Raw genomic sequence first — 24,380 nt, 5'->3', positions numbered from 1 at the left:
GTAGGGGTGGAAGCGGGTGGCTGAAGTGAATGGAAGGGAAAAACATTTGTAGTTGAGATCAGGACCTGAGGAGCTGGGGTGTTACCATCATGGTAATAGCAAGACTAAGGTTCTGGCAATGAATGAGAGAAAATAGGCCAGTGGACCAGAGGGTGGGATAACAGGAGAGCCAAGACCCTCATAGAAGCAGTGATTTTTTTTTTTTAATTTTTATTTATTTATGATAGTCACACACAGAGGGGGTGGGGCAGAGACACAGGCAGAGGGAGAAGCAGGCTCCATGCACCGGGAGCCCGACGTGGGATTCGATCCCGGGTCTCCAGGATCGCACCCTGGGCCAAAGGCAGGCGCTAAACCGCTGCGCCACCCAGGGATCCCTGGGCTCTTTCTTTTTGATGGAGGATATAGATTGTTGGGATTGGTGTGGCGAGTCCTGTTGGCAAAGGGAAACAAGCCTTTAGTACAAATAGGGGAGAAACAGAAACAGTTTCAGAGGGTAAATAGTGGGCCTGTTACAGGATATGGCCCTGAGGAAGGCAGAAAGGTGGAGAAGAGACAGCAGAGCTGGTTGGTCTTTTTTTTTTTTTTTTTTAAGATTTTATTTATTTGTTCATGATAGACATGGGGCGGGGGGTGGCGGGCGCAGAGACACAGGCAGAGGGAGAAGCAGGCTCCATGACAGTAGCCCGATGTGGGACTCGATCCCAGGTCTCCAGGATCGTGCCCCTGGGTCAAAGGCAGGCATTAAACCACTGAGCCACCCAGGGATCCCCGAGTTGGTTGGTCTTAAGTATAGCCTCAGTGTCTCCTTACCACTGGGAAGTGGTAGTGTGGTGTGGGGGGAGATGGGGTGAGTTAGTAAGAGGCAATGGTCCAAAGCCAAGCTTTCCAGGATTTTCTCCTGCTTTCCCTTCTCCAGCCCACTCTGGGCAGAGGCTCATCAAATTCTGGGTATAAGCAAGGGCTTGATTTAGGGAGGAAGGTTGGCCACTGCAGCAGCTCTGGCTCTTTCCCTTTGTGAAAAGGACATGTGGTTGAGTGAATTAACACTCAACTAGGAGTGAGGAGACCTGTGTTTCCGTGCAGCCTCTGACAAAGGAACCAGCAGTGGTAGGTAGAGTGATACTTGTTTATTCATGGAAGATAGGTATAGATTGTATTCTCAGGGGAGCCTGAGAAGCAACTTTAGGGAGAGAGTGAGGGATAGGCCCAAAGAACTAACCTATTTGGAGGTTTTAGCAAGGATCTGGAGCTGTTTCCTGATCTTTGGCACCCAGGGCCCTGTGGCCTGTGCCTTGTGTTTTGGTTTAGAGAAATGGGGTAGGAAGGCAGAGCTGAGGTAGAAGGCAGACTCTTTCTGGATACCCGACTTTTTCTGTAGGTCTGATGTGGCTCTGGACTTTGCAATAAACAAGGGGTTCAGCTGTACAAGTTGAAAGTCTTGGATATTTAACTCTTCTAGGTTCTCAGGCTCTTTCCGGAACCTTGTAGGCCCTGCCTCCTCATTAGTCTTAAGTGCCTCGTATACAAAGAGAACCTTGTTCTTCAGCTTGTTTCTGATCCAGGGATCAATTGAAGCCACCAGAGTTAATGTTTCTTCTAGCTGCATTGAAACAAAGGTCCTTTGGCTGGCTCCCTTCAGGCTAAGGCTGGGAGGGGTAAGGGGTGCCCTAGGGAGGGGGCTGCTCTGGCCACAGGCCAGTATGGCCCCAAGGAGTGGAGTGAAATCAAGGGATAGTGTCCGAGGGCTCATTCCCCTACTCCCTTTCTCTCTCTCTCTTTTTAAAAAAATAATTTTATTTATTTATTTATTTATTTATTTATTCATTCATTCATTCATTCATTCATTCATTCATTCATTCATTCATTCATTCATTCATGAGAGACCCAGAGAGGCAGGCTCCACACAGGGAGCCCTATGCAGGTGTGGATCCCAGGATCACTCCCTGGGCTGAAGGCGGCGCTAAACTGCCCAGCCACTGGGGCTGACCCCCTTTCTCCCTCCTGATAAAGAGTAAGTGGTGGGGATGGGTGGGAGAGGCTTGGAGGAGGGCTATAGAAGAGGAAGAGGTAGGCGGGAATGCCTTACACTTTTTTTCACAGCCTGGCTCTTCTCTGCGTCTAGCATGTCCAGGAGCAAGTGGAACACTTTGGGGCTGCGGATCCCCAGGACACCCTAGCAGAGGCAGAGTGAGAATGATTAAGTAGCCAGCCTAGGAAGATACCTCTTCTGTACTCTTCTACTCTAGTTCCCCTGTGATGACCCTGTGGCCTGGAGAGAGGGAGCTATGGCTTCCCAGCTGAAGAATCCCTCTCTTTCCCTTTTGGGGCCACTGCATTGGGTTCCAGTGCATACTGCTCACCAGAGAGTCAAGACAAATTCCTGCAAATATCGAAGCAACACTTCATATAACCGTCTCCTGTCTCTCATCCCACCTACCTCTAATCCTGAAGAAAAGGTTACCCCTGAATTCATGGTAGGGCTGGCATTCTTACACAAGCCAGCAAACCTCCCCAAACTTTACAGCCCTTTCTGCCTCTAAGTAATTGTGCTGAGCTGCCTACTCTCTTTGACATCAACACATCAGAGAAGCAGAGCTGGCCTTACCAAAGAGATGACTGCTTCCTGGCGTGCAGTGGCATTTGAGTTCATCAGTTGCCTGTGTAGAAGGGAGTGAGTGTGCGATCCAGTTAGTGGATAGGGGAGGAAGGCCATTTGTTTCTTACAGCCCAGAGTGAGTCGGGCTTAAGGCCAGTGAGTGATGCTAATTTCATCATTTTCTCCCTCTTGTTCTTGGGTCAAGAAAGGGGTTGGGAAGGGAAAGGCAGGTACTGCAATTTTCCAGGAGGCACTGAAAGACAATTTGGACTCATATCTGTCCAGAACTCTACCTTTTACAGGTCCCTTTCATGTCCTCATCTTAATTGAGTTCTTACATTTTTTAGCAACCCTGAGCGGTAGATATTACCAGCCCCCTTTTGCAGATAAAGAAAATCCCAGAGGTCAAAGAGTGACTTGTCCAGTGAGAACTAAGAACTGAGATCAGATTCTCAGCTCTCCCCACCGCTGTGCTGCTTTCCCACAGCCTAGGATTTGGCTCTGGCAGCTCCCAGCCTGAGCCACTCACGCCTCCACCAAGTTCATCATCGTAGGCTTCATCTTGAGCTCTTCCACGGTTTCAGCCACAGCCTGCCTCATAGCCTGAAGAAGGATTAAGGTGAGGCAACAGAGAAAAGGAATTCAGGAGTGTACCTTTAAGGGCTCACAAATCTTTACCAAGTGTTGACCTTGTGCTATATATGGTCCTTGCCTTGAGGAGCCCCTGGTCTGGTAGGGGAGGCAGACGAGTGAGTAGGCAGTTATACTACAGTTGTAAGTGTTAAAACTGAACTAAGTATAGGACTAAGTATAGGGTGAACCTAGGAGGGTCTTGTCAATCTGGGTACCAGCAAGATTTCCTGGAAGAAGTGATGCCTCAGCTGAAGCCTGAAAGGTGTATGGGAATTAACCAGTATAGGGCGGGGCACGGGGTGATTTTTTTTTTTTTTTTTTTTTTAGGCAGAGAGGAGGGCATGTACAGAAGCTTTTTTTTAAATTTTTTTTAAAATTTATTTATAGTCACAGAGAGAGAGAGAGAGAGAGAGAGAGGCAGAGACACAGGCAGAGGGAGAAGCAGGCTCCATGCACCAGGAGCCCGATGTGGGATTCGATCCCAGGTCTCCAGGATCACGCCCTGGGCCAAAGGCAGGCGCCAAACCGCTGCGCCACCCAGGGATCCCTGTACAGAAGCTTTGAGGCAAGAGAGAACACATAGATTAGGGAACAGAAAGTATTTCAATTTAGCTAGGTGACTACAAGGATTCTTCAAAGTGGGGCACTCAGGAATTATACTGGGATACGAAGAATAAATGAGGACAGAGTCCTCCTATGTATTTATTCATGAGAGCCACACAGAGAGAGGCAGACACCCAGGCAGAGGGAGAGGCAGACTCCTCTTGGGGAGCCCGATGCGGGACTTGATCTTGGGACTCCAGGATTACACCCTGAGCCAAAAGCAGATTACTCAACTGCTGAACCACCCAGGCGTCCCAGGATGGAGTCCTCTTAAGCATAGCTGGTGTGTGGCTTTGAGCAGGAGTGTGGAGGGTTGAAACTAGAGAGGTAAGCAGGCCCTGGGTGGTGAATGGCAGTGGTAAACCTTCCTGAGGGCAGTGGGGAGCCACTGAAAAGTTTAATGTGGAGATGAGAGACAGTCTGTTTTACATTTTAGAAAACCGTCTTTAGAAGTTCTGTGGCTGGTTCTGTAACAAGCTACAATAAAGATGAAAGCAAAGGAACACAGAGGAAGGCAGGGTTCTTTGTGTTGGGGGTGATTTGGAAAAGCTTCCCATTGGAGGTGTTTAGGACTGGCTTTGCCAGAGCAGTCTTACTTTAAGTAACAGGTGGAAGGAAGGAAGAGTGAGTAATAGCTTGAGGCAGTTTTTCACCTTGCAAAGGGAAGGAGGGAAGGAGGAAGGGATGACTCGGCATTTTTCACTGAGAACTGCCTGAGCAAAGGCAAGATGACTTGAAAATGCAGGCTGCGTTAGAGGAACGGTGTGTGTTGATGCCTTAGAGTCAATATGAAACTTTGAGGGGCAGTGTGGTGAGAGGTCTTCAGAGAAGGGAGAGGAGGCGGGTTTGGGCTGCCTGGGTTTGGGAACGTTGATCTCACAAGGAAAGGTTCATTATACGTCTTCTTCCAGAGCAGGTCAAATGTGGATCCCTCCAGCCCTTGTGCCCGGATCTGTTGCAGCCCAATGGTCTTGAGCATCTGGGTGGCTTCAAAGCGGTGCTGAGGGCAGAGGTGAGGAGGTATGAAGGGTAGACTCTCTTCCTTATCCCTCAGCCTGTCCTAGTGCTGGAGAAGGAAGGGTCCTTGGCAGTCTGAAAGCTTACCTCCAGAACACTAGAATGGCACAGCTGGTCTAGGATGGCCCTGATGACTGTGGCTGTGTTTATATGCATCATCTTCACCAGCATCCTAAGTGCCTGTGAGGGGCAGGCAGGGTAGGGTGAGTTGTACAGGGGCAAGAGGCATCTGGATGGCCAGGTAGGCTTGAGGACTGAGCCTAAACTCATGGGGAACAGATGGGGTGCATTCTCCTACCTCTTTGCCTTTTGAGTGAGAGCATAAGTTCATGTGTGCACAGATATGCACAGTTATAAATGAGCACTCATACAAATCAAATATATACAGACACATGTACACTTATATCTATGTGACCCCATATTCATGCACACACATATTGACAGACACACAGAGGACCCTGCAGTGCCCCCTGCCGAAGCTCCTTTTTTTCTGGTTCTGTATGACGGGGTCCAGACTGTACTAGAGTCAGCATGCCCTCTGGTTCCCCAGTGCTCCCCAGAACCCAGCCTCCTGTTCCTCATACCTTCATCTGCTGGGTTTTTGATCCTTGGCTCAGGCACTGCAGCAAGTACTCTTGGGCTGTGTTGCTGCAGGGCCGCAGGAAACCCAAGCACAGGGCTGCCTCCACGGCTGCTTCATTCGATGACTTATTTATCAGCATCTGCAGCACAGGTACCAACTTTTCTTCATCCCCGACTTGAGTCCTCTGAGGGAGACAAGAAGTGAAATGGGCAGGGGGAGTATGTCTTCAGCCAGGCTTTGTTAAGAGGGCGATTCACTGCTACTCCCAGAGCATTGTCCTTCCTCCCTAGAATGAATCTCATGTCATCAGATTTTACCCACTTCCTCCTTATAATTGTTGTCCTCTACTTGCTTCTAGGTCTTATCTCATTTCTCTAGGACTCATCCATCTCATGGTTGGATGAGTGTCACTTTAACACTTCTGCTGTTTTAATTCCTGACATTTTAAAAATACATATGTCATTGATCCTACCCCTGTTCTCCAATAATCTTGTCCTTGTTCCATTCTATGTCAGCCATTACTTCTCACAGAGAGGTTTTTATCATTACCCATTTTGGTGCAATCTCCATGATCTCCATTTTGTGGATCCCACTCTCTGACCATCACCTCCTATCTTTCCAGCTCACCTCCCGGTGTTAATCCTCCACGTGGATTAACATAATGTCCACTGAGCACCTTTACATTGCTCTTCTTTTTATTCCCTCTCTACCTAGTTTAAACTCCATGGTCCTACTATAGTCACTTGAGTCAGCCTGCCTCACTCAACTCCTTTGCCTCCTCTTGCTTCATGGTACTCAATTCTCCACTTACTCTGTGCCTGCACTTCCTGGAGAAAAGCACACAGTCATGATGACTGATCTTGCTTTCATTGTGTGAACACAAACCTTGTGTGGACTCTTCAGTGCTACCTAGTAACCATACTAGTTTTCCCTGGGCAATTCTTTTTCCCACCCTCTTGATTAATACCTTGTCCACTGGAACCTCCAAAACTTCTTCCATTCTTAACTCTCAGATGAAAACCTTGCTTCCTACTTTACTGAGCAAATATATAGCAACTGGAAAAGAAGTTCCAGAGGCACCTACCACCATTTCTATCCAACCTTCCAACCTGTACCCTATGTTCTTTCCTTCCACTTACTGCTACAGGCTCTGACCATCTTTTTGCTTGTGTGTTCTCATCTCACCTAATCACAACTCTTTCTTCTTTCTTCAAAATGATCATTTTCACTACTGGATCATAGAAATATGCTGTTATTTTTCTTTTTTTCTAAAATCCACCCCTGGTGCCATTGGTAGCCCTTTCCAGCAAAACTTGGGAAGTTGTCCATTCTTGCTATCTCTAATTTCTTTCTTGCCGTTCACTCCTAAACTCTTCACCACCCCACCAGAACTATTCTTGTTAAGATAATCAAGGATTTCTACATTGTTAATCTGTGTATTGATTCCCAGCCCTTATTTGATATGGTTGATTTGTTTCCTTTCCTTGATATATTTTCCTCACTTGATTTTCAGAATACCACACTCTTGGGGTGTCTTCCTACCTACTGGCCAGGTGTCATTATTTACTGGTTCTTCCTCTTCTCCCTGACCTCTTAAAATTGGGATGCCCCAAGACTTCATACTTGGTACTTAGTGATCTCATCTAACTGAATGACATTAAATGTTGTCTATATGCCAACAACTCATAAATTCTTTGGTTCAGACTTCAGATTCCAAATTGTACATACAACTCTTTGCCTGCTGTCTCCTTTGGAGGTCCAATAGATATCTCAAATATAAGTTGTCCAAAACTGGACTTCTGATATTACCTTCGAACCTGTTTCACACGTAGCTTTCTCCATTTTAGGTGATAACAACTCCATCCTTTCAACTGCTGGGCCAAAAGACCTTGGCTTCATCCTTGTTTTCTCACTGTCTTTTGTAGTTCACATTCAACCTGTTTTACTAATCCCACTGCAACCACTGTGCTACCTTTATATCTCACCAGGATTGATTTAGTAGCCCCCAATTGGTCTTTCTGCTTCCACCTGGTGCCCCACCCATCTTTTCTCAGTACAACAGAGTGAACCTTTTGAAATGTAAGTTAGATTATGTCACTGCTTTGTTCCTTACTTCCATCAGACTAAAAGCCCAAGTACTTGAAGTTCTCCAGAAAGTGCTGATGGAGTATGATCTACTCTAGTAGATCTAGTCAATCTGGATTTAGTATAACTGAGTCTCCTGTTAACTCCTTTGACCTACTTTCATTTTCTACTACTTTTTCTATTTCCACTCCACTGCAGCCACACTGGCCTCCTTGCTGTCCATTGACCATGCCAACCAAGCACACTCCTGCCTTAGAGCCTTTGCACTGATTGGCCCTTCTACTGGGAATGCCTTCTTTCAGATACCTGCAGGACTAACACTTTTACCTTCTTCATGTCTTTGCTCAAATGACACCTTCTAAGTGAAGCCTTCCTCCCTTCTGTATTTATTTTTTTTTAAGGATTGATTTATTTATTCATGAGAGACATACAGAGAGAGGCAGAGACATAGGCAGAGGGAGAAGCAGGCCCTCCACAGGGAGCCCGATGTGGGACTCAATCCTGGATCTTGGGATCACACCCTGAGCCGAAGGCAGGTGCTCAACCGCTGAGCCACCCAGGTGTCCCCCTTCTGTGTTTAAAACTAACCTATTCCCATCCTCACTTGGCATTCCTAATCACCCTCACCCTGCTACCTAATTTTTCCACTACACTTGTCATCTCTAACATACTATATAATTAAGTTTACTGGTTACTATGTGACTCCCCAACTAGAAGGTAAGCTCCACAAAAGCAGGGGATCTTAGTCTGTTGGGTTCACTGATGTATCTTAAGGACCTGGGACAGAGCCTGGCATGTGATAGCTGTTTAACATATATTTGTTGAGTAAATGGATGAATGATAACTTCTGTTTCATACAGAGTGGAGATGTGGCTCAGCGGTTGAGCACCTGCCTGAGAGGATCCTAAAAGGGTAAAAATTTGAGTAGTGTTGTAGACTCTCTCAATCCCTTTCCCCTCTTGAGAGAAGTTTTTTCTTTAGTAGGTTATTTTAGGGATGATAATTGTTACCATTTAAAAAGCACAGGCATTGAACTAGGTGCTTTATATACGTTATCTCATTTAGTCTTCTCAACAATGTTATAATTACTATCCATTTTATTCATTTGTTTAATATATTAATGAATTTTTATTGAAATATAGTTAACATACAGTGTTAGTATAGTTAACATACAATGTTATATTAGTTTCAATTTAGTGATTTAGCAGTTCTGTACACGACTCAGTGCTTATCATGATGTTACCATCTCCATTTTGGAAATGAACTAACTATGGCTCTGAAAGATGGCTTTTCACTGGTTGTATGACTACTAAGTGGCTATGTCAGTGCCTCTGTTCAGGGAACTCCACAAGGACAGAGTCTTCTCTCATCAAGGCTAGGAGCTGGGTTACCTTCTCTCTGACCTAACGCCAGCCAGCACCGTCAATTACCTTGTCCTACCTGCCAGTTACAGACTCTCCTCTCAAATCACCTTGTCTTTGGGGACAGAAGCCCAGGTGTTTAAAGCCGCTCGTAGCCCTGTCAGAGAATCCATCCTTTGCTCCTCATTTTGCCCCTTCAACTGTTTAATGAGAACCTGGATCACGTGCTTATTCAGGCAACCTAGACAGGAAGGGTCCTCAGATCAGGGCAGAGCTCAGGGACTGTTCCTCTCTGCCAGGATCCATTTGACTCCACTGTGCCTTCAAGACAGCAGTTCTAAGTACTAGGTCTCAAAGTGTTACCCATCCTCCCAGGACACTGGTGCGGCTGGCTGAGCATGGCTGTAGTTCCAGGGACCCTGCTCCCTCCCTCCCAATCTCTTCTCCCTTTTCACCCCACTTTCTTCTCTCTGCCCACGGTACCTAGGCTAGCTCCCAGATCCTGCCAAATGATAGGTAGAAATGGGTGTCCTTACCCAAAGAGGAAAGGGGGCCACACTGGATCCTTTCTCATCTTTCTCACTCCCTTCCCAGGGAGAGGACATACTCACCCAGCATGGCCAGGCTTCGACAGGCCTCATACTTCACTTTCTCTGGACCAGTTTGAGCCTGATTTAAGAGGCAGGAGGTAGAGATATGCCATAAGGTGATGAGATGTCAGAGCTCTTAAAGAGTCCTCTCAGCTTAAGTTTTCATTTACAAGTGAGGAAACCAAGGCCTAGGGAATGACCTGTCTATGCTCAAGCACAAAATACAGGCAGAATGGTGCAATGGAAGGAACCTAACTCGGGAATAAGACATTTGTTCAAATCCTTATCTGGTATCTAGTAACCATGTAGTCTTGGGCAAGTCACTTGGCTCATTCTCAGAGCTTCAGTAGAAACATGCAGATACTACTGCCTATTCCTAGTTTGTAAGACTTAAATGAGAACATGGATAAGAAAAGCATGTTCCCCATTATAAATTGGCATATAAGCATGGGGCTTTGATTTGGTTATGATAGAGAATGAACTCAGTCTCAGTTCTTTTCTGGCTTTTCAGTTGAGGGTCTTTTCTGTTACACAGATTCCCCCATCCCCATCAAGCTGCCCTTCAAGGAAGCCAAGGGCATGAGATGGAGCACACCACACACTGGCAGCTCTCTCCTCACTGCATCTGACCCAGTGTCCTTAATATCCTGGCGAGCCTTGTGTGCCTATGTTCTCATACCTAGACCCTGTTTCCTCTTCTCGTGAGCTCCATGCAGCCCCAAACTCACCACCTGCCACAGTGCCTCCATGATAAACTTGTCATTGACGCCCAGACACCCCAGAGCCTGTAGGAACAGGGGTGGAAGAAAGGGAAGAAAGCTCAGACACCACCCTGTGAGTTACAGCCTCTGGACACAGCTGGAGTTTTGACTTGGAATGCCACACCCCAAGCATCTTTCTACTCCCCAGCTCAGCCAAATTCTACCTGAGACCATGCTCCACCATGCTTGCCACCTCTCACCTGTGCTGCATAGAACTGCTCATGCTCTCTGGGAGATTCCAGGCTTTTTGTGAGATCCTGCTCATCCAAGGGAGCCAATGGAAAGGAAGAAAGGGATTAATAGAGTTGTAGAACTTCAAATGGAAAGGAGCTCATCTAATTCCTTTTCCTTTCCCACCTCCATTTTGTTGGCAGGGACTGAAGGCTGAAGGATAATGTGAGCCCAAGGTAAGGGCACCCACAGAAAGGGAGTCTCCCCATTCTCCCTCCCACCGTGGTCCCTGACCTTTAATCTTTGCCACTTCAGGGGGTCCCCAGTAGGGTCTGAGGGCTTGGATCCCATCTGAGATTTTATAGTTAACTTGCTCATAGGGAGATGGAATTTTTGGATAGGTGTGTCCTCTTTGAGTTGCCTGTGTGAGAAATTGCACAGTCAGCCTTGGTCCCCTTGTTCTCTCCCTCCCACTTCACAGACTCCTCTGCCCCTTGGTCCTTAGTCCAGAGATGGGACCAGTGGAAGACAGATGAGCCTCCTCCTACCCCAGGCTCCTCTCTGGGATCTGTAAGCTGGACTTGCCCCACTCTCTATCCCACTCCTTTCTTCTTCCTCTCTTTCCTAGAAAGTGTGGAGAACAGGGAGGAGCAAAGCACACCTAGGGTGATCTCTCATTTTCCACAACATTTTCTGGGCCTCCCGTTCTTGTCGCTGATTGTATAGAATGTGCCAGTGTGTGTAGATCTCAGGCTTCTTGAAGTAGCAGTGAGGCACTGAATGTGGCTTGCTTGGGTGCTGCCTCCAGCACTCTGGGCTTGGGGGAAACTCTTCCTTTGGCATCTGGGGGATGTGAATAGCACAGCAGTGATGGGGGATATTCCTCGACCAGGAAAAGGACCAGGATAAGAAGAGACTAGGTGAGAGAGACACCCTTCAGTCTCTCATCTGACCTAGAGTCCGAGACCCTACCCATTGTGTGACTTGAGCAAGTGACTTCACCCATCAAGATCTCAGTCTTCTCATCTGCAGAATGGAGCTAATAATCCTTATTCTTTCTGTACTCCTCATTGTTGCAAAGAATAAGTGAGGTAAAGATTGTGAAGCTCTTGTTGATCTGTAAACCAATCTGAGTAGACAGTTTGGTTATTTAAGGATCTCAGAGCATTTTGAAAAGGCCATCTGGGCAAGGGCAAGGAGATGAAAAGGCAGGGGGTGAGGGAGACAAGTTACTGTTCGTTCATTTAGGCATGCAACAGATACTCACCGAGTACCAGCTGAGTGCCGAGCACTGTGCTAGGTGCTAGGGAGGCAGTTATCATCCCTTCATGGAACTTAACAATTTAGTTGGAAAAACAGAATCTCCTTTAACAATCTCTCTCTTAAATGGTCATGAAACTACAGCTCTGATTGTAGTAGAGGGTTGTGGGTGGGTCAGGGGCTTTCTCCGCTGATTTGGCTAGGATTCATTCCTATCTCTTCTCCAGCCTTTGTCAGAGTTAATTCTCTGAGCAACAAGGAAGAGGGGCCACAGAGAGAGAGGCAGAGACACAGGCAGAAGGAGAAGCAGGCTCCATGCAGGGAGCCTGAAGTGGGACTCCATCCCAGGTCTCCAGGATCATGTCCTGGGCCGAAGGCAGCGCTAAACCTCTGAGCCACCTGGGCTGCCCAGCATCCTGTATTCTATCTGGCATCTCTATGAGGATCCCTGCATTAGTGAATAAAAATGACTCATTGTTAAGCACTGCCTATGTAGCCTAGGCCTTATAGATAGTATCTCATAGCAACTCCACAAATGAAGCGAGACAGGGGTTGGCCTGTGTCAGAGGAAGCTCCTGAGGCTTAGGGAGGGGAAATGACTTGTCCAAGGTCACACAGAGTTAGTGGCAGCCCCAGGGGTGAGTGTAAGGGTTCTGTGAACCAGCCTTAAAGGAACAAGACAGTCTACCGCCCCTCCAACTTCAACAAAGCTCCCAGGATGGTTAAAGTTAGGGGGTCTTACCTGGTAGCAGGACAAGGGCAGGTGAACAGGAGCCATGGCTTTTCTGAGTTCTGTGGTATAAATGATGGGCTAAGAATTATCCATTTGGGCATTCATTGATTGAGCGTTTAGTGAACATTGCATATTAGAATTATTTGGGGATCCTTGGGCCTACATCAGATGCATTGGGTCTGATTCTCTGGGGATAGGGCCTAGACAGAAAGCTCCCCAGAGGATTCTAATGTGCAGCTGATGCTGAAAACCAGCTGACTCATTCAGTGATTCTCAAACTTGAGTGTGCTGTAGAATCACCTGGAGAGCTTGTTAAAACCGATTTCTGGCATTTGTCCTGAGTATGGACATCTGGGGTCGGGGTCTGGGAATTTGCATTTCTAACAAGATACTGATGCTGTTTGTCTTGGGACCACACTTTGAGAACCACTGATCTAGCTGGTGAGACAGAGCTGTTTACTAGTGATTAACAAATGGAGACAAATGTGAAGATACAGGCACAGGTGGTACAGATGAGGGCCCCCCCTAATCTGGCTGGGAGGACCAGGGAAGGTTTCCCAGAGGTGATCATACACAGGCTCAGTCTTTAATCCATGTAGGGGTTAGCCAGATAGATAAGGGGGAAGAGCGTTAGGCACGGGGAACAACTTCTTTCAAAGACTGGGAGTTGGGGAGTTGGGTAGAAAGCAGGGTGCAGATGTGGGAGCAGAAGCTGGGGGGACACACAGAATGTCCCATCTTCGAGGGACTCCTGGGTGGCTCAGCGGTTGAGCACCTGCTTTTGGCCCATGGCGTGATCCTGGAGTCCCTGGATCGAGTCCCACATTCGACTCCCTGCATGGAGCCTGCTTCTCTCTCTGCCTCTCACTCTCTCATGAATAAATAAAATCTTAAAAAAAAAGTCTCATCTTTGAGAGTCCTAGAGACTCACCTTGAAGGCTGTGGGGAGCCATCAAAGTGTCCAGTGCCCTGCCCTGACCCTTCCTGTGGATTTGCTGAACTCACCAGACCCCTGTCTGGGAGAGGGAGCTTTTCTTTTCAGGCCCCATTCCCGACTCTGTTTCTGTCTATTCCAGCCTCACCTTTGGTCCTCTCTGGATATTCCAGCCATGGGTACTTGAACATCGACCTGGAGATGTCAAAAATATCAGCTGATTTTTTGTAGGCCATCCACCCTCTTCTCCTCGCAAGGCCAGAGGGAACCCAGACAGAGCAATTCAAGGCTGTTGGGAGTGTTGGGGCACAGCTGGGGGAGACCTATCCTCTGTGGCACAAGAGAGACTGGTGAGGGGCTGGGGCTTCTGTGGGTAGAACACTCAAGTGTTGAGTAACCAGATCTCCTAGGTAAATGGAAGACTCCAGTTCTATTCTCAAGCCCTGCCCCTCCGCCATCCCCCACTCCCGGTGTCTACTTGCCCATGGCCTTGAGCTAGTCACTTGACCTCTGGGAGCTTCAGTTTCCTCAAGTGAAAAGTGGGAAGTTCATGCCTATCTGGGAGCTAGAGTGGCTGTGTTGAGGCATACATGGGAAAGAAAGTCAAAGCATTTGGTGAACTGTCAAGAACACATCAGCCCATGGGAGGGGCAGAGGGGGTTTTTAGGACTAGTTATCAGGAAAATGTCAGGAGCGGGAAAGCCTTTTTTATACACATATCTCCTTCCTTGGCAGCAGAAACTGAGCTCTTCTCTGTTCAGAGAGCTGCTTGCTATACCTCCTACTTTTGCCTATGCTGTTCCCTTTACCTGACAGGCCTTTCTTTTCCTATCTGCTAAACTGTTTCTCCAATTTTGTTTTTTAAAGATTTTATTATTTGAGGGAGAGTGAGCAAGAGGGAGCACAACCCTCCTGGGGGAGGGGCAGAGGGAGTGGGAGAAGCAGACTCCCTGCAGGGAGTCTGATGCAGAACTTGATCCCAGGACTCCGGGATCATGACCTGAGCCGAAAGCAGAAGCTTAACTGACTGAGCCACCCAGGTACCCCTCAAGCTTCATTTAAATGTTATCTCATCTCACATCTTTCTCCCCCAGGTACCTCCTTCAGTGGTGACATTCCCACCCCCCCCCCCCATCTTCCACCCCCAGCTTGACCACAGCCTTTTGAACAGTTGCTTCCTTTTAGGTGTTTATCACATGTTTAGTTGGCCTAAAGTTTTTTTTTTTTAATTTTTTAAAAATTTTTATTTATTTATGATAGTCACACAGAGAGAGAGAGGCAGAGACACAGGCAGAGGGAGAAGCAGGCTCCATGCACCGGGAGCCCGACAGACTCGATCCCGGGTTTCCAGGATCGCGCCCTGGGCCAAAGGCAGGCGCCAAACCGCTGCGCCACCCAGGGATCCCAGTTGGCCTAAACTTTAAAGACGGTGGCTTGTGGCTCATTCGTCTCTCTTTTTTCCCCACCAGCCTCCCATACCTAGCATTGTGCCTGGCACACAGTGGGGAGCCCACTGTGGCAAAAAAACATGGGCCTTCGGGCCATCAGACTCAACATCACCAGCAGTGAACCGATGTGCTCTGATGTGCTGCCCTGAGAAACCCAGTATCTCTCATGTAGTGTCCCTGCCAGAAATGCTTAACCTGAATCTAATTATGGGGAAACAACCAGGCAAATCCAAACTAGAAAACATTCTGCAAAGATTTGATCTGAACTCCTAAAAAAATACTTGAAGAGACACACTAAAAAGTCTGTTAAAGCATTAAAAGTACATGTCAGTTAAATTCAAGATGGGTTAATCACTTAATGCTCATAAGGAAGGAAATTTCCTGAGGAGAAAATCAAACTAGGAGCCAGCTTGGTGACTGCAGCGAGAATTTTAATGGAAAGCTGTTTTCTCACATTTATCAGTCAGCCCTTCCCAGTGAGGGGCTGAGAGGATAGCTGTGGCCATGGGACATTGCCGAAGGAGCCCAGTCTTCTTCCCATCTTCGTCTCTGGAGGCTTGTTGATCTCCTTCCTGACTGCAGAGCTGGGGTCAAGCTGAGAGGCCTGAAACTCAAGAGCCTAGAGACCTTCTGTGCACAAAGCAGAGCCTCCGGAGCTCTTGCAAACTTTAGATGGAGGAGGCTTTTATTTATAACTGCTACTACTTTTATAACTGCTACTGGGTGGTGGCATCTGTGCCCTCCCAGGAAGGGGTGGGGGTAGGGGTTGGTGAGGGTCTCCCAAGCTGCATAGGACAAGAGCAAGAAGCAGTAGGAAAGTTTGCATGAGTTCAGGTTCCAGATGCCCTACATCCTAACTCATCTCCAAAGAGTTGATGTACTCCCGCACCCATTTCTTCTGTGGGTTGGCACACACCTGGCGGTGCTTTCGGGTGACAAAGCTGTGGAAGAAGAGGACAGGATGAGATCTGGTCAGCACCTGGACAGCCATTTTTGGAGGTGAAGTGAACTGAGACACAAGGGGATGATGATGATGATGGTACTGGAGTGGAGGATTCTTGGAGCTGTTGGCTTGGAGCCAACAAAGTTGGATTTGTAGCTTTTAAGGAAAGATATTTCCTCTTCTGTTGAATCGTAGGGCTCCAAGCCAGAAGCAGATCTGTGTGCATATTAACCCCCACAGAAATATGTACGCAACCTGGAGAGCTAAGGGCATATGGAGCTCAGGAGTCTAGGATTGAGCTGGTCAATCACTAGTTTTTTCTCAGCATTTCTGGTTTTAGACCTGGTAACAAGTGCCAAGATGCAGAAAAAAAGAGGGGTCTTCTAGGAACTGAGTTATGGTTGAGTAGGTGAAAGAGAAGAAGTGGTACAACAAACATGCGATTTGCCTTCAGATAACACAGTGCCTGGCAAAGGGTAGACACTCAACAAACGAACCACATCTATGTGTGTGTGGGTGAATGATAGAAGGACATGACCCCCGAGTCTTGATTTCATCACTTATTAGTGGATTCACCTTGGCAAGTCACCTAGGGCCTCTGAATCTATTTGTTTACCTCTAAAATACAAATAGAAATACTTCCTATTTTGCACTGTTGTTGTGAGACTCAAATGAGATGGAATTGTGGAGTTTTGGAAAACACCGCATGTGGTTTGTCATTGGAATGTTATGGGACCTCTTCTTTAGGAGGGATCAGAGCAAGATGACCCCAAAGGTCCTGGTACTGGACATCCATGCTCAGAGAGGGTGAAAGCCCCGAGGTACTCCCGGTGTCAAAGCACTTCTACCAATTAACCAGCTAGAATGTGGAGGCCACTGGGAGGGAAGGGCCTTATCTCTACAGGAGTTGATGGCATGCATTGGATGTATAAAAGCCTGCGGGGCACAGGCTTAGTCCAGCTGCCTACCTCACCTGTTGGCTGGGAGACTGATTCCACCTGGGGGAGACTGTGGACTGGAGAGCAGTGCCCGCAGTTCACATCTTACTTTTGGGCCAGCCCTGTCTACTTGGACCTTTCTCCTTTTGGCTTCTTTAGGATGTTTTTCTGCACCTTATGAGCTCAAATATTTTCAAAGTGAAGCTTAGGTCGTCTGGCGAGGATGAGGATTTCTTGGTTTCTTTTTGGGTTCTATGCTGGATAGTGTTTGCTCTTGAGGAAGCTGCTTCCCCTTTTCTGAGACTCAGAGCCACTTGACACTCTTTCTTCCATTCCAATGTGCAGAAGAGAGAAAGGGAGCAGATGGAATATTCTGGACTCTCATGCCTCCTAGTGTTTGTTTATTTGGGGTAGTAAGGGAACTTAGACAATGACCCTGCCCTGGTTCAGCCACATCAGACAGGAAATCCTACAGACTTGTTATCCTCTCTTCTCGGCCCCTTCCGTCTGTGGCCAGGAAATCAAAAGGGCAGGAAACGAATATCTGGGGTGAGGGTTTCTCAGGCCTCTATTTCCTCCTGAAGAATGTGAGACTGGGGAACAACCTCCCTGGCTAAGCTTCTTTCTGCCCCCATTTTGGGGACCCCCTCCTTGCCTGACTTCCCTCCTGCCTCTCTCTTCCTGCTTGTTCTTTCCGGAGCAACCACTTCCACCTGCCCCTTGAGTGCAGGTGTTTCTCAGAATTGCTGCCCCTTTCTGTGTTTTTCTCCCTAGTTTCTGGCCCTAGGTGTGGCACACTGAGGGGGCTTAATGCCCCATGTTTATAGCATGAGGTCATGAATGAATTGCACTCATCAAATTTTGTCACTTCTATGTATATAATATTACCTTTGGAGAAGGAGGAGGAGAAGTGAACACTTATCAGGTACCAACTGTGTGCCAGGACCTATTCCAATTTTGTTTTTCATCTCATTATTCTCCCTTTGACCCAGTGAGGCAAGTACTTCTATTTCACTCCACTTTGCAGCTGAAGAAATGGAGGCTCAGAGACGTTAACTCATGGGTCCAGGCTCCTGCAACTGCCCAACTGGCAGAGCTGGGATTCTAATGAAGCCTGACTTGCTGAGCACTTGAGCCAGCGCTTACCAAGACTCTGCTAAAGATTGCTACTCTCCTCTCAGGAGACTCTTTCCTCCTACAAAAGAATGTCTTATCTCTATGCCCAACACTGCTTCCTGGCTAACAACTCCTGCTGGACATTGCCACAGGGTTGTCGTGCTGGCATCTTAGCTTTATCCTCTAAACAGTTTTTCCTTGAGACTTCGGGGAGTGCCACACTTCTCCAGCCTCAGGGTCACTTAGCCCTCTGGCTAGAAACCTCAAGGTCACTTAGCTCCCTTCTTGTCCTTGCTCCTGACCTCCCCTCACCTGCCAGGACTTGCCGACTCCATACGTGACAGTTTCCAACCCTCTACTTTCCTGCAGGTCCTGTTTAGCCTTAATACTACTCACATGGGTAACCATAACAGCCACTTCACTGGGCCTGGCTCTCTAGGCTTTCTCTGTGCCCATTCACTTCACTTGCTCTAACACTTTTGAGTCCTTGTGCTGATGCTCAAGTGCCCACCACTGCTTTTCTACACAGGGATGCTGCATCAACCAAAAGAGCGTCCAGGCGACACTCAGTCTGCCTAACATACCTTGTCCCTCAGGCTTTTCTCAAGCACCTTTTGCAGCAAACATCCACTAATCCCCGGGGCTGAATGTGCTCCCTCCCTCCTTCTGTTTTTATTTTTTATTTAAAAAAATTTTTTTTAAAGATTTTATTGATTTATTCATAGACACAGAGAGAGAGAGAGAGAGAGAGAGAGAGAGAGAGAGAGGCAGAGACACAGGCAGAGGGAGAAGCAGGCTCCATGCAGGGAGCCTGATGTGGGACTCCATCCCTGATCTCCAGGATCACACCCCAGGCTGCAGGCAGCGCTAAACCACTGCGCCATGGGGGCTGCCCTTCTGTACTGTTTTTTTACACAGGACTGCTCTAATCATTCTGTATCTCACTGCCTTGTATTAGACTGTGAGTCCCATGAGGGCAGGGATAGTGTTTTTTTCATCTCCACCTGCCCATAACAGGTGCTCAAAGAAGGATTGTTTTTTTCTTTTGAAAAATATGTTTTCAGAAATAAAATTAGTAGTGCTAGATATTACCATGACACTTTGAAGGATTCACCAGAAAAAAAGGCAATTCTTGAATGCATATGGCTTTGCAAGTGTCACAGGAATTTTTGGATTAAAAAAACTTCACTTTATAGAGGAAACTTCACGATTACCCCCTTTTCATTCTTTAAGTCTCTATTATCTTAAACTTCTTAAGCAACTGTCACTGTTGAGCTGTCGGTAGTAGAAAGAGGAGACTCTTAAGACAGGCTCCATCCTTCACTTACTGTGCAACTTTGGGCAAGTCTCCAAACCTCTAGGTTTCAGATTCATTATCTGAAACATGCAGAGAATTACACATACCTGTCAGGGTTGTTGTGATGAAATTTGGAGATAATCCATGTAAGGCATTTGATACACACTTCTAGGTAGTAAGGACTGTTTTTTTTTTTTTTAAAGGTATTTTTTTATTTATTTATTTATGATAGTCACAGAGAGAGAGTGAGAGAGAGAGAGAGAGAGAGAGAGAGGCAGAGACACAGGCAGAGGGAGAAACAGGCTCCATGCTCCGGGAGCCCGACGTGGGATTCGATCCCGAGTCTCCAGGATCGCGCCCTGGGCCAAAGGCAGGCGCTAAACCGCTGCGCCACCCAGGGATCCCAGGTAGTAAGGACTGTTAATTTTTCAGGTGTTAGTTTGCATATTTAAAGGAGAATCTCATGTCATTATTTCTTCACCAGTTGATAATTTTTTTTTAAAGTACATTTGACTGTAACTAGGGCTCTCTGACCTCTGACTGCTCCTTCTTAGATCCTCTGAGGTTGCAGGTAGATTTGATTGGGTGTGGCATATGGGAGAACATGGGATTCTTAGTTGAGAGAGATGGCTATGTCAATCTTGTCTCCATGCAGGGACATTGTAGGTACACCCATAAAGATCAGAGACCTGATCCACTCCATCAGAGTGGGGAAGGATCCCCCAGGAACCCCTGCCTAATCCTTCTACACAAAGGTTAGGGGGGGATCTGAAGCTACGGATGGAGGAACTCTGGCTATTTGAGCAGCTGGAAGATGGGTGGGAGTGGATAGGGTAGGCTCTTAGAGGGCTCCTGTGGGGGACTGGCTCTGGAACAAAAGGTGTCCCTTCCTCATCCCCCCCTGCCCCCCCCAGAGGGTCCACAGGGCTGGGACTCACACGACTGCTGGCATGGAGCACTTGCTGCTGGTGTAGAAATACTCCTGGACGTGGGTGAAGGGTAGTCGGCCGGAAATGTAGGCAAAGCAGCAGGGTGTGGTGTCTGAGGCATCTAGGAGGAGAAAGCAGTAGACTCCTGTACTCATTGCCATTATACATGGGGTATTGTGCTGGGTACATTATCTTGGATAGACTGTTATCCTTCTTTGGCTGAAACTGAGGCTCCGAGAGGTAAAGTCACTTGGCTGTGGATACACAGTAGCAGAGTGGGTGATTCCAACAGAGGACGGAGAAGATCTCCACAATCTTCTATCTAATCCTTGAGCCTTGCATGTATCCTTCCCTCTACACCCTAATCCTCTGCCTTTGGTTCTATGGATATCATGGGCTTCCTCCTGGCTTGTCTGGGCTCTTTGTCCTTATTCTTGCCCTCTTGTGATCCTCAGTGGATTCAGAACTTAGTTTCTTTGAGACCTACAGTGGGTTGGGGGGAGGCTTCCAAAATTCAGTCTTCATGGCTCAGCCTCAACCGCTAAGAGGGGCCTGAAGATGTGTATTGTGTCCTGGGAGTCTCTGGCTGAGGCATGGTAAGAAGGCCTCCAAACAGGGAAGGAGAGCTTTCTATTGGTCAGTTAATTCAGGATGACCCTGGAAGGTGTCAGTTGCCACTTCCCAGTAAAGTAGGAGTGTTTAGGAGCCAGACAGTACTGAGTTTGAACACCAGTTTCCCTATTTCCTAGCTATGTGACCTCAGGCAAGTTACTTAACTCCTCTGAGCCTCTGTTTCTCCGTCTTTCAGTGAAGCTCAGCCACTCAGTCATGGGAAGTATTAAATGACATGGTACATGCAGAGCAGTCAGCATAATACATGGTCCATACTAGGTTTTTAAAAAATCCTCTGGGTGGCACAGTTGGTTAAGCATCCCACTCTTGATTTCAGCTCAGGTCATGATCTCAGGGTGGTGGGATCAAGCCCTGCATCAGTGCTCCTTGCTCAGTGAGAGTCTGCTGGAGATTCTTTCTTTCCTTCTCGCTCAACCCCTCCCCTCTATTCTCTCTCAAATAAATCTTAAAAAAATTAAAATTAAAAAAATCCTCTCTCAGGGCCCACTTTTTCCATCTATGAAACAGGGAGAATATGACTATCCCAAGCTTAGAAGTTTCTGAGAAACCCTCCTGGTGATAGGGTTTTGAGGTCAGTTCAAGCTGCCTCTGCCTGCAAATATCCCCAGCATCAGTCCGCGCTCAGCACCTGAAGGGCTTGGTATAGATCTTGAAGACAGAAAAGTTAAGCAGAGGGTCCCTGCCATGGAGTGGCTTAAAGATCTCTCAGGGACAGCTGGACAGCTGGACAGCTGGGTAAAGCAATATATAGGAATATATATATAGGAATATAAAGCATCGGGTTCAAGAAGCCTAAATGCTGCAGTTGAAAGGAGGACAAAGTCTGGGCCAGTGTGAGGGTCTGGCCCCAGGCTGCAGTGATCAGGACCTGACTTACATGGGGAGGCAGAGGCAGGAGCACAGAAGGTAGCAGTGGCGAGGAGGATTGCAAAGGTAGCTGCGGAGACCTTCATGGTACCTGCTGATGGAGAGCCACCTGCTGTCTCAGGATCCTCTGAAGGGATCTTCTGCAGCTCAGGCTGGCCCTTTATAGAGTCAGGCCAGTAGAGGGGGTGCCCCCCCAAGGGGAGTTTCCAAAACAGCAGCCACATATTGCTTGATATCATAAGTGAAATTGCACAAAATGGAAAAGAAAACTGAAATAGCCTCTGGAAATTTGAGTCTCATTCTCTCTCTCCTTCTCACTGCCTCTGATCCAGAGTGAGCTCATCAGTTCCTCTTTGCCCTCCAGAAGAACTAATATTGGCACTGGTGGTGGAAAATCTCTCCCTCTGCTGGCATCTTCAGCTGCTTCTTTTAGGGCAGGGGTCCTCATCAGAGGTCAGCATGCAGCTTCCCTGGGGATAGTGGGGGGCAGTTAGGATGGATTAGAAATTTCTAGGTGTTTATTTGGTTGCTTTCAAAGTTTTTCTTGCTCATGCATTACAGATCCGTATTTTCCCTCTCATACATGGAAAGCTGTTTGGGAAGAGGAGGGTTCTCTGACATATATAGCCTCCAAAGAAGGTGAGAACACTCACCCTGTGGGGCCAGGCACTATTCTAAAGGTTTTACAGATGTCAACTCATTTACTATTCTTCTCATTTTTCCCATTTTACAGAGGAAGAAATTCAGTAACTGCTGGGATCCCATCTCATTTCTAAGGTCTTCTTCTTCTTCTTCTTCTTCTTTTTTTTTTTAGATTTTATTTATTTATCCATGAGAAACAGAATGAGAGAGAGAGAGAGAGAGAGAGAGAGAGAGGGGCAGAGACACAGGCAGAGGGAGAAGCAGGCTCCATGTAAGGGAGCCCTATGTGGGACTTGATCCTGGGTCTCTAGGATCATGCCCTGGGCTGAAGGTGGCGCCAAACTGCTGTGCCACCCAGGCTACCCTCTAAGGTCTTCTTGAGTACAAAAGTTAAAGAATTTGAAGGTTGCAGAGGATGCCAGGGATCATTTCTTCCATGTTCTTCAATTGCAGAGGAGGAAACTAAAGTCCAGAGAGTAGGAATGATTTGCTAAGAACACACAGCAAATGATGGGATCAGAACCTGGGTGCCCTGGTTCCTGCTTCAGTCCCCTGTCCACTCAGTACTCCTTACCATGAAAATGTTCATAGTTGGGGACATCCTTGAACTGAACACATGCAGTGGTCTTGATTAGAGACAAGGTCCTTACTCCATTCCAAAGACTTGAGTTCAGTAAATCTTCATAAATTCCTATTTGGGTAATTCAGAATAGTGATAACTTGGCCTGTGCTGGGCTGAGGTTGACATCTGAATCATCAGATGCCACTATTTGAATTATCAGATGTCACTAACAACAGTGATAAAAGCAAACAAGTTTTCTAAAAATGTACCTTAAAAAATATAACCTTCTACCAAGAACGTTTTCTTGCTAACTCTTGTGACATACATAACTTGGTGACTGAGGGTGACTGAATTACCCAGAATGGGAAGACCTTGTCTCGTTTCTCACAGTGAGTCCGAGGCAGGGTGGTTACTCGTTTCACAGAAGAGGTCATGAAGTCTTCAAAGTCACATGGCTGATTAGTGTGATTGAACCGAGGTGCTCAAGCCCTTTCCACTGAGTCACATTAGTCAGTGAACAGTTACTGCTGCTGTTCTAAGCCTATCATAGGAAGCTTCTCCTACCCTCCTTTTACAATGAGACAGAATTTTGAAAAACATGGCCATCTCATTCAAAGGAACGCATGGCAAGCACTTTTGAAACATTCATAAAAAAAAAAAAAAGAAACATTCATCTATCCACACAAAAATGGTCTGCCTTTAATTGTTCTTTTCACACAGTCCCCTTAGTTACCAAACATGTAGGAGACCATGTAGCCTGGTGGCCATGAGCAGGAGCTTTGGTGTTTTTCCCATTTATTAGACCGTTAGTCTTTGGCCAGATACTTAATCTCTCTGGCTTCAGTTTCCTCATCTATATATCAGGGATAATACTAATGATCCTTTCCACAGCACTTGACACAATTAAGTTTCTATAAATGTATTCATGCTTATAAAGCTCTTAGTACAGGGCAGCCTGGGTGGCTCAGTGGTTTAGCACTGCCTTCAGTCCAGGGCGTGATCCTGGAGTCCCTGGATTGAGTCCCAGGTTGGGCTCCCTGCACAGAGCCTGCTTCTCACTCTGCCTGTGTCTCTGCCTCTCTCTCTCTCATTGTGAATAAATAAATAAATAAAATCTTTAAAAACAAAAAAGCTCTTAGTACAATTAACACATGTTAAGTACTTAATAACATTAGCTATTTTTTTAAAAGATTTACTTATTTATGATAGACATAGAGAGAGAGAGAGAGAGGCAGAGACACAGGCAGAGGGAGAAGCAGGCTCCATGCCAGGAGCCCGACACATTAGCTATTATTAACACATTATTAAATGGCAGTCCCTTTAGGGATATTCCATATTTTAGGCTTTTCAGCAGTCTAGATTATACCCCTGGTTAATATGGATTAGTGAGCTTTATCACAAAGTGTTTTTAGGCAAATGGGTCCGTTGAAACATAGGTTAAGTGGCTTGCTTAAGATTGCATAGCCTAAAGTGGTAGAACTTGACATTGAACCTGTCTGGGTTCATAGACTTTCTAGCACACTGCATTGTTTCTAGAGAAATCCTGAAACTTCTGCTAATGTTCAGTTTTTTCCATGTGAGCTCTATTTCTGTTTCCTTTCTTTGATCTCAGTTTCCCTCTTTGAGGAAGAAAGCGAAGTATTTTCCTGGATACCAAATATGCTGAGTTGGGGCA

General features: G+C 46.9%; 2 protein-coding genes across 4 annotated transcripts; both read right to left on the bottom strand.

The window, feature by feature from the left end:
- Nucleotides 1–201: 201 nt before the first annotated feature.
- Nucleotides 202–13,721, bottom strand: HEATR9 (HEAT repeat containing 9). 3 transcript variants are annotated; one of them, XM_025440381.3, is made up of 16 exons: nt 13,479–13,717; nt 12,406–12,455; nt 11,065–11,246; nt 10,698–10,824; nt 10,433–10,489; nt 10,200–10,256; nt 9,493–9,550; nt 8,992–9,122; nt 5,437–5,619; nt 4,940–5,032; nt 4,716–4,835; nt 3,129–3,202; nt 2,609–2,660; nt 2,090–2,176; nt 1,223–1,603; nt 301–433 (listed from the first exon to the last, which is right to left on the bottom strand). In XM_025440381.3, the coding sequence occupies exons 1-15, from the start codon at nt 13,564–13,566 to the stop codon at nt 1,223–1,225; spliced, it is 1,740 nt and encodes a 579-aa protein (XP_025296166.1). In that variant the 5' UTR covers nt 13,567–13,717; the 3' UTR covers nt 301–433. The 3 variants fall into 3 exon arrangements, with proteins under 3 accessions (XP_048970165.1, XP_025296166.1, XP_048970166.1); XM_049114208.1 differs by lacking the exon at nt 1,223–1,603 and having other exon boundaries at nt 202–433; XM_049114209.1 differs by lacking the exons at nt 301–433; nt 10,698–10,824; nt 11,065–11,246 and having other exon boundaries at nt 940–1,603; nt 13,479–13,721.
- A 1,467-nt stretch (nt 13,722–15,188) lies between these two features.
- Nucleotides 15,189–21,663, bottom strand: CCL5 (C-C motif chemokine ligand 5). Its single transcript, XM_025440334.3, has 3 exons — nt 21,512–21,663; nt 20,011–20,122; nt 15,189–15,719 (listed from the first exon to the last, which is right to left on the bottom strand). Exons 1-3 carry the CDS (start codon nt 21,585–21,587, stop codon nt 15,632–15,634), a joined length of 276 nt encoding a protein of 91 aa, XP_025296119.1. The 5' UTR covers nt 21,588–21,663; the 3' UTR covers nt 15,189–15,631.
- Nucleotides 21,664–24,380: the final 2,717 nt, after the last annotated feature.

This window comes from Canis lupus, chromosome 9 (genome assembly GCF_003254725.2).
Source record: "Canis lupus dingo isolate Sandy chromosome 9, ASM325472v2, whole genome shotgun sequence".
In the NCBI taxonomy this organism is placed as follows: Eukaryota; Metazoa; Chordata; class Mammalia; order Carnivora; family Canidae; genus Canis; species Canis lupus.
Note: the sequence above shows the minus strand (reverse complement) of the source record. Positions and strands in the feature narration are given on the sequence as shown.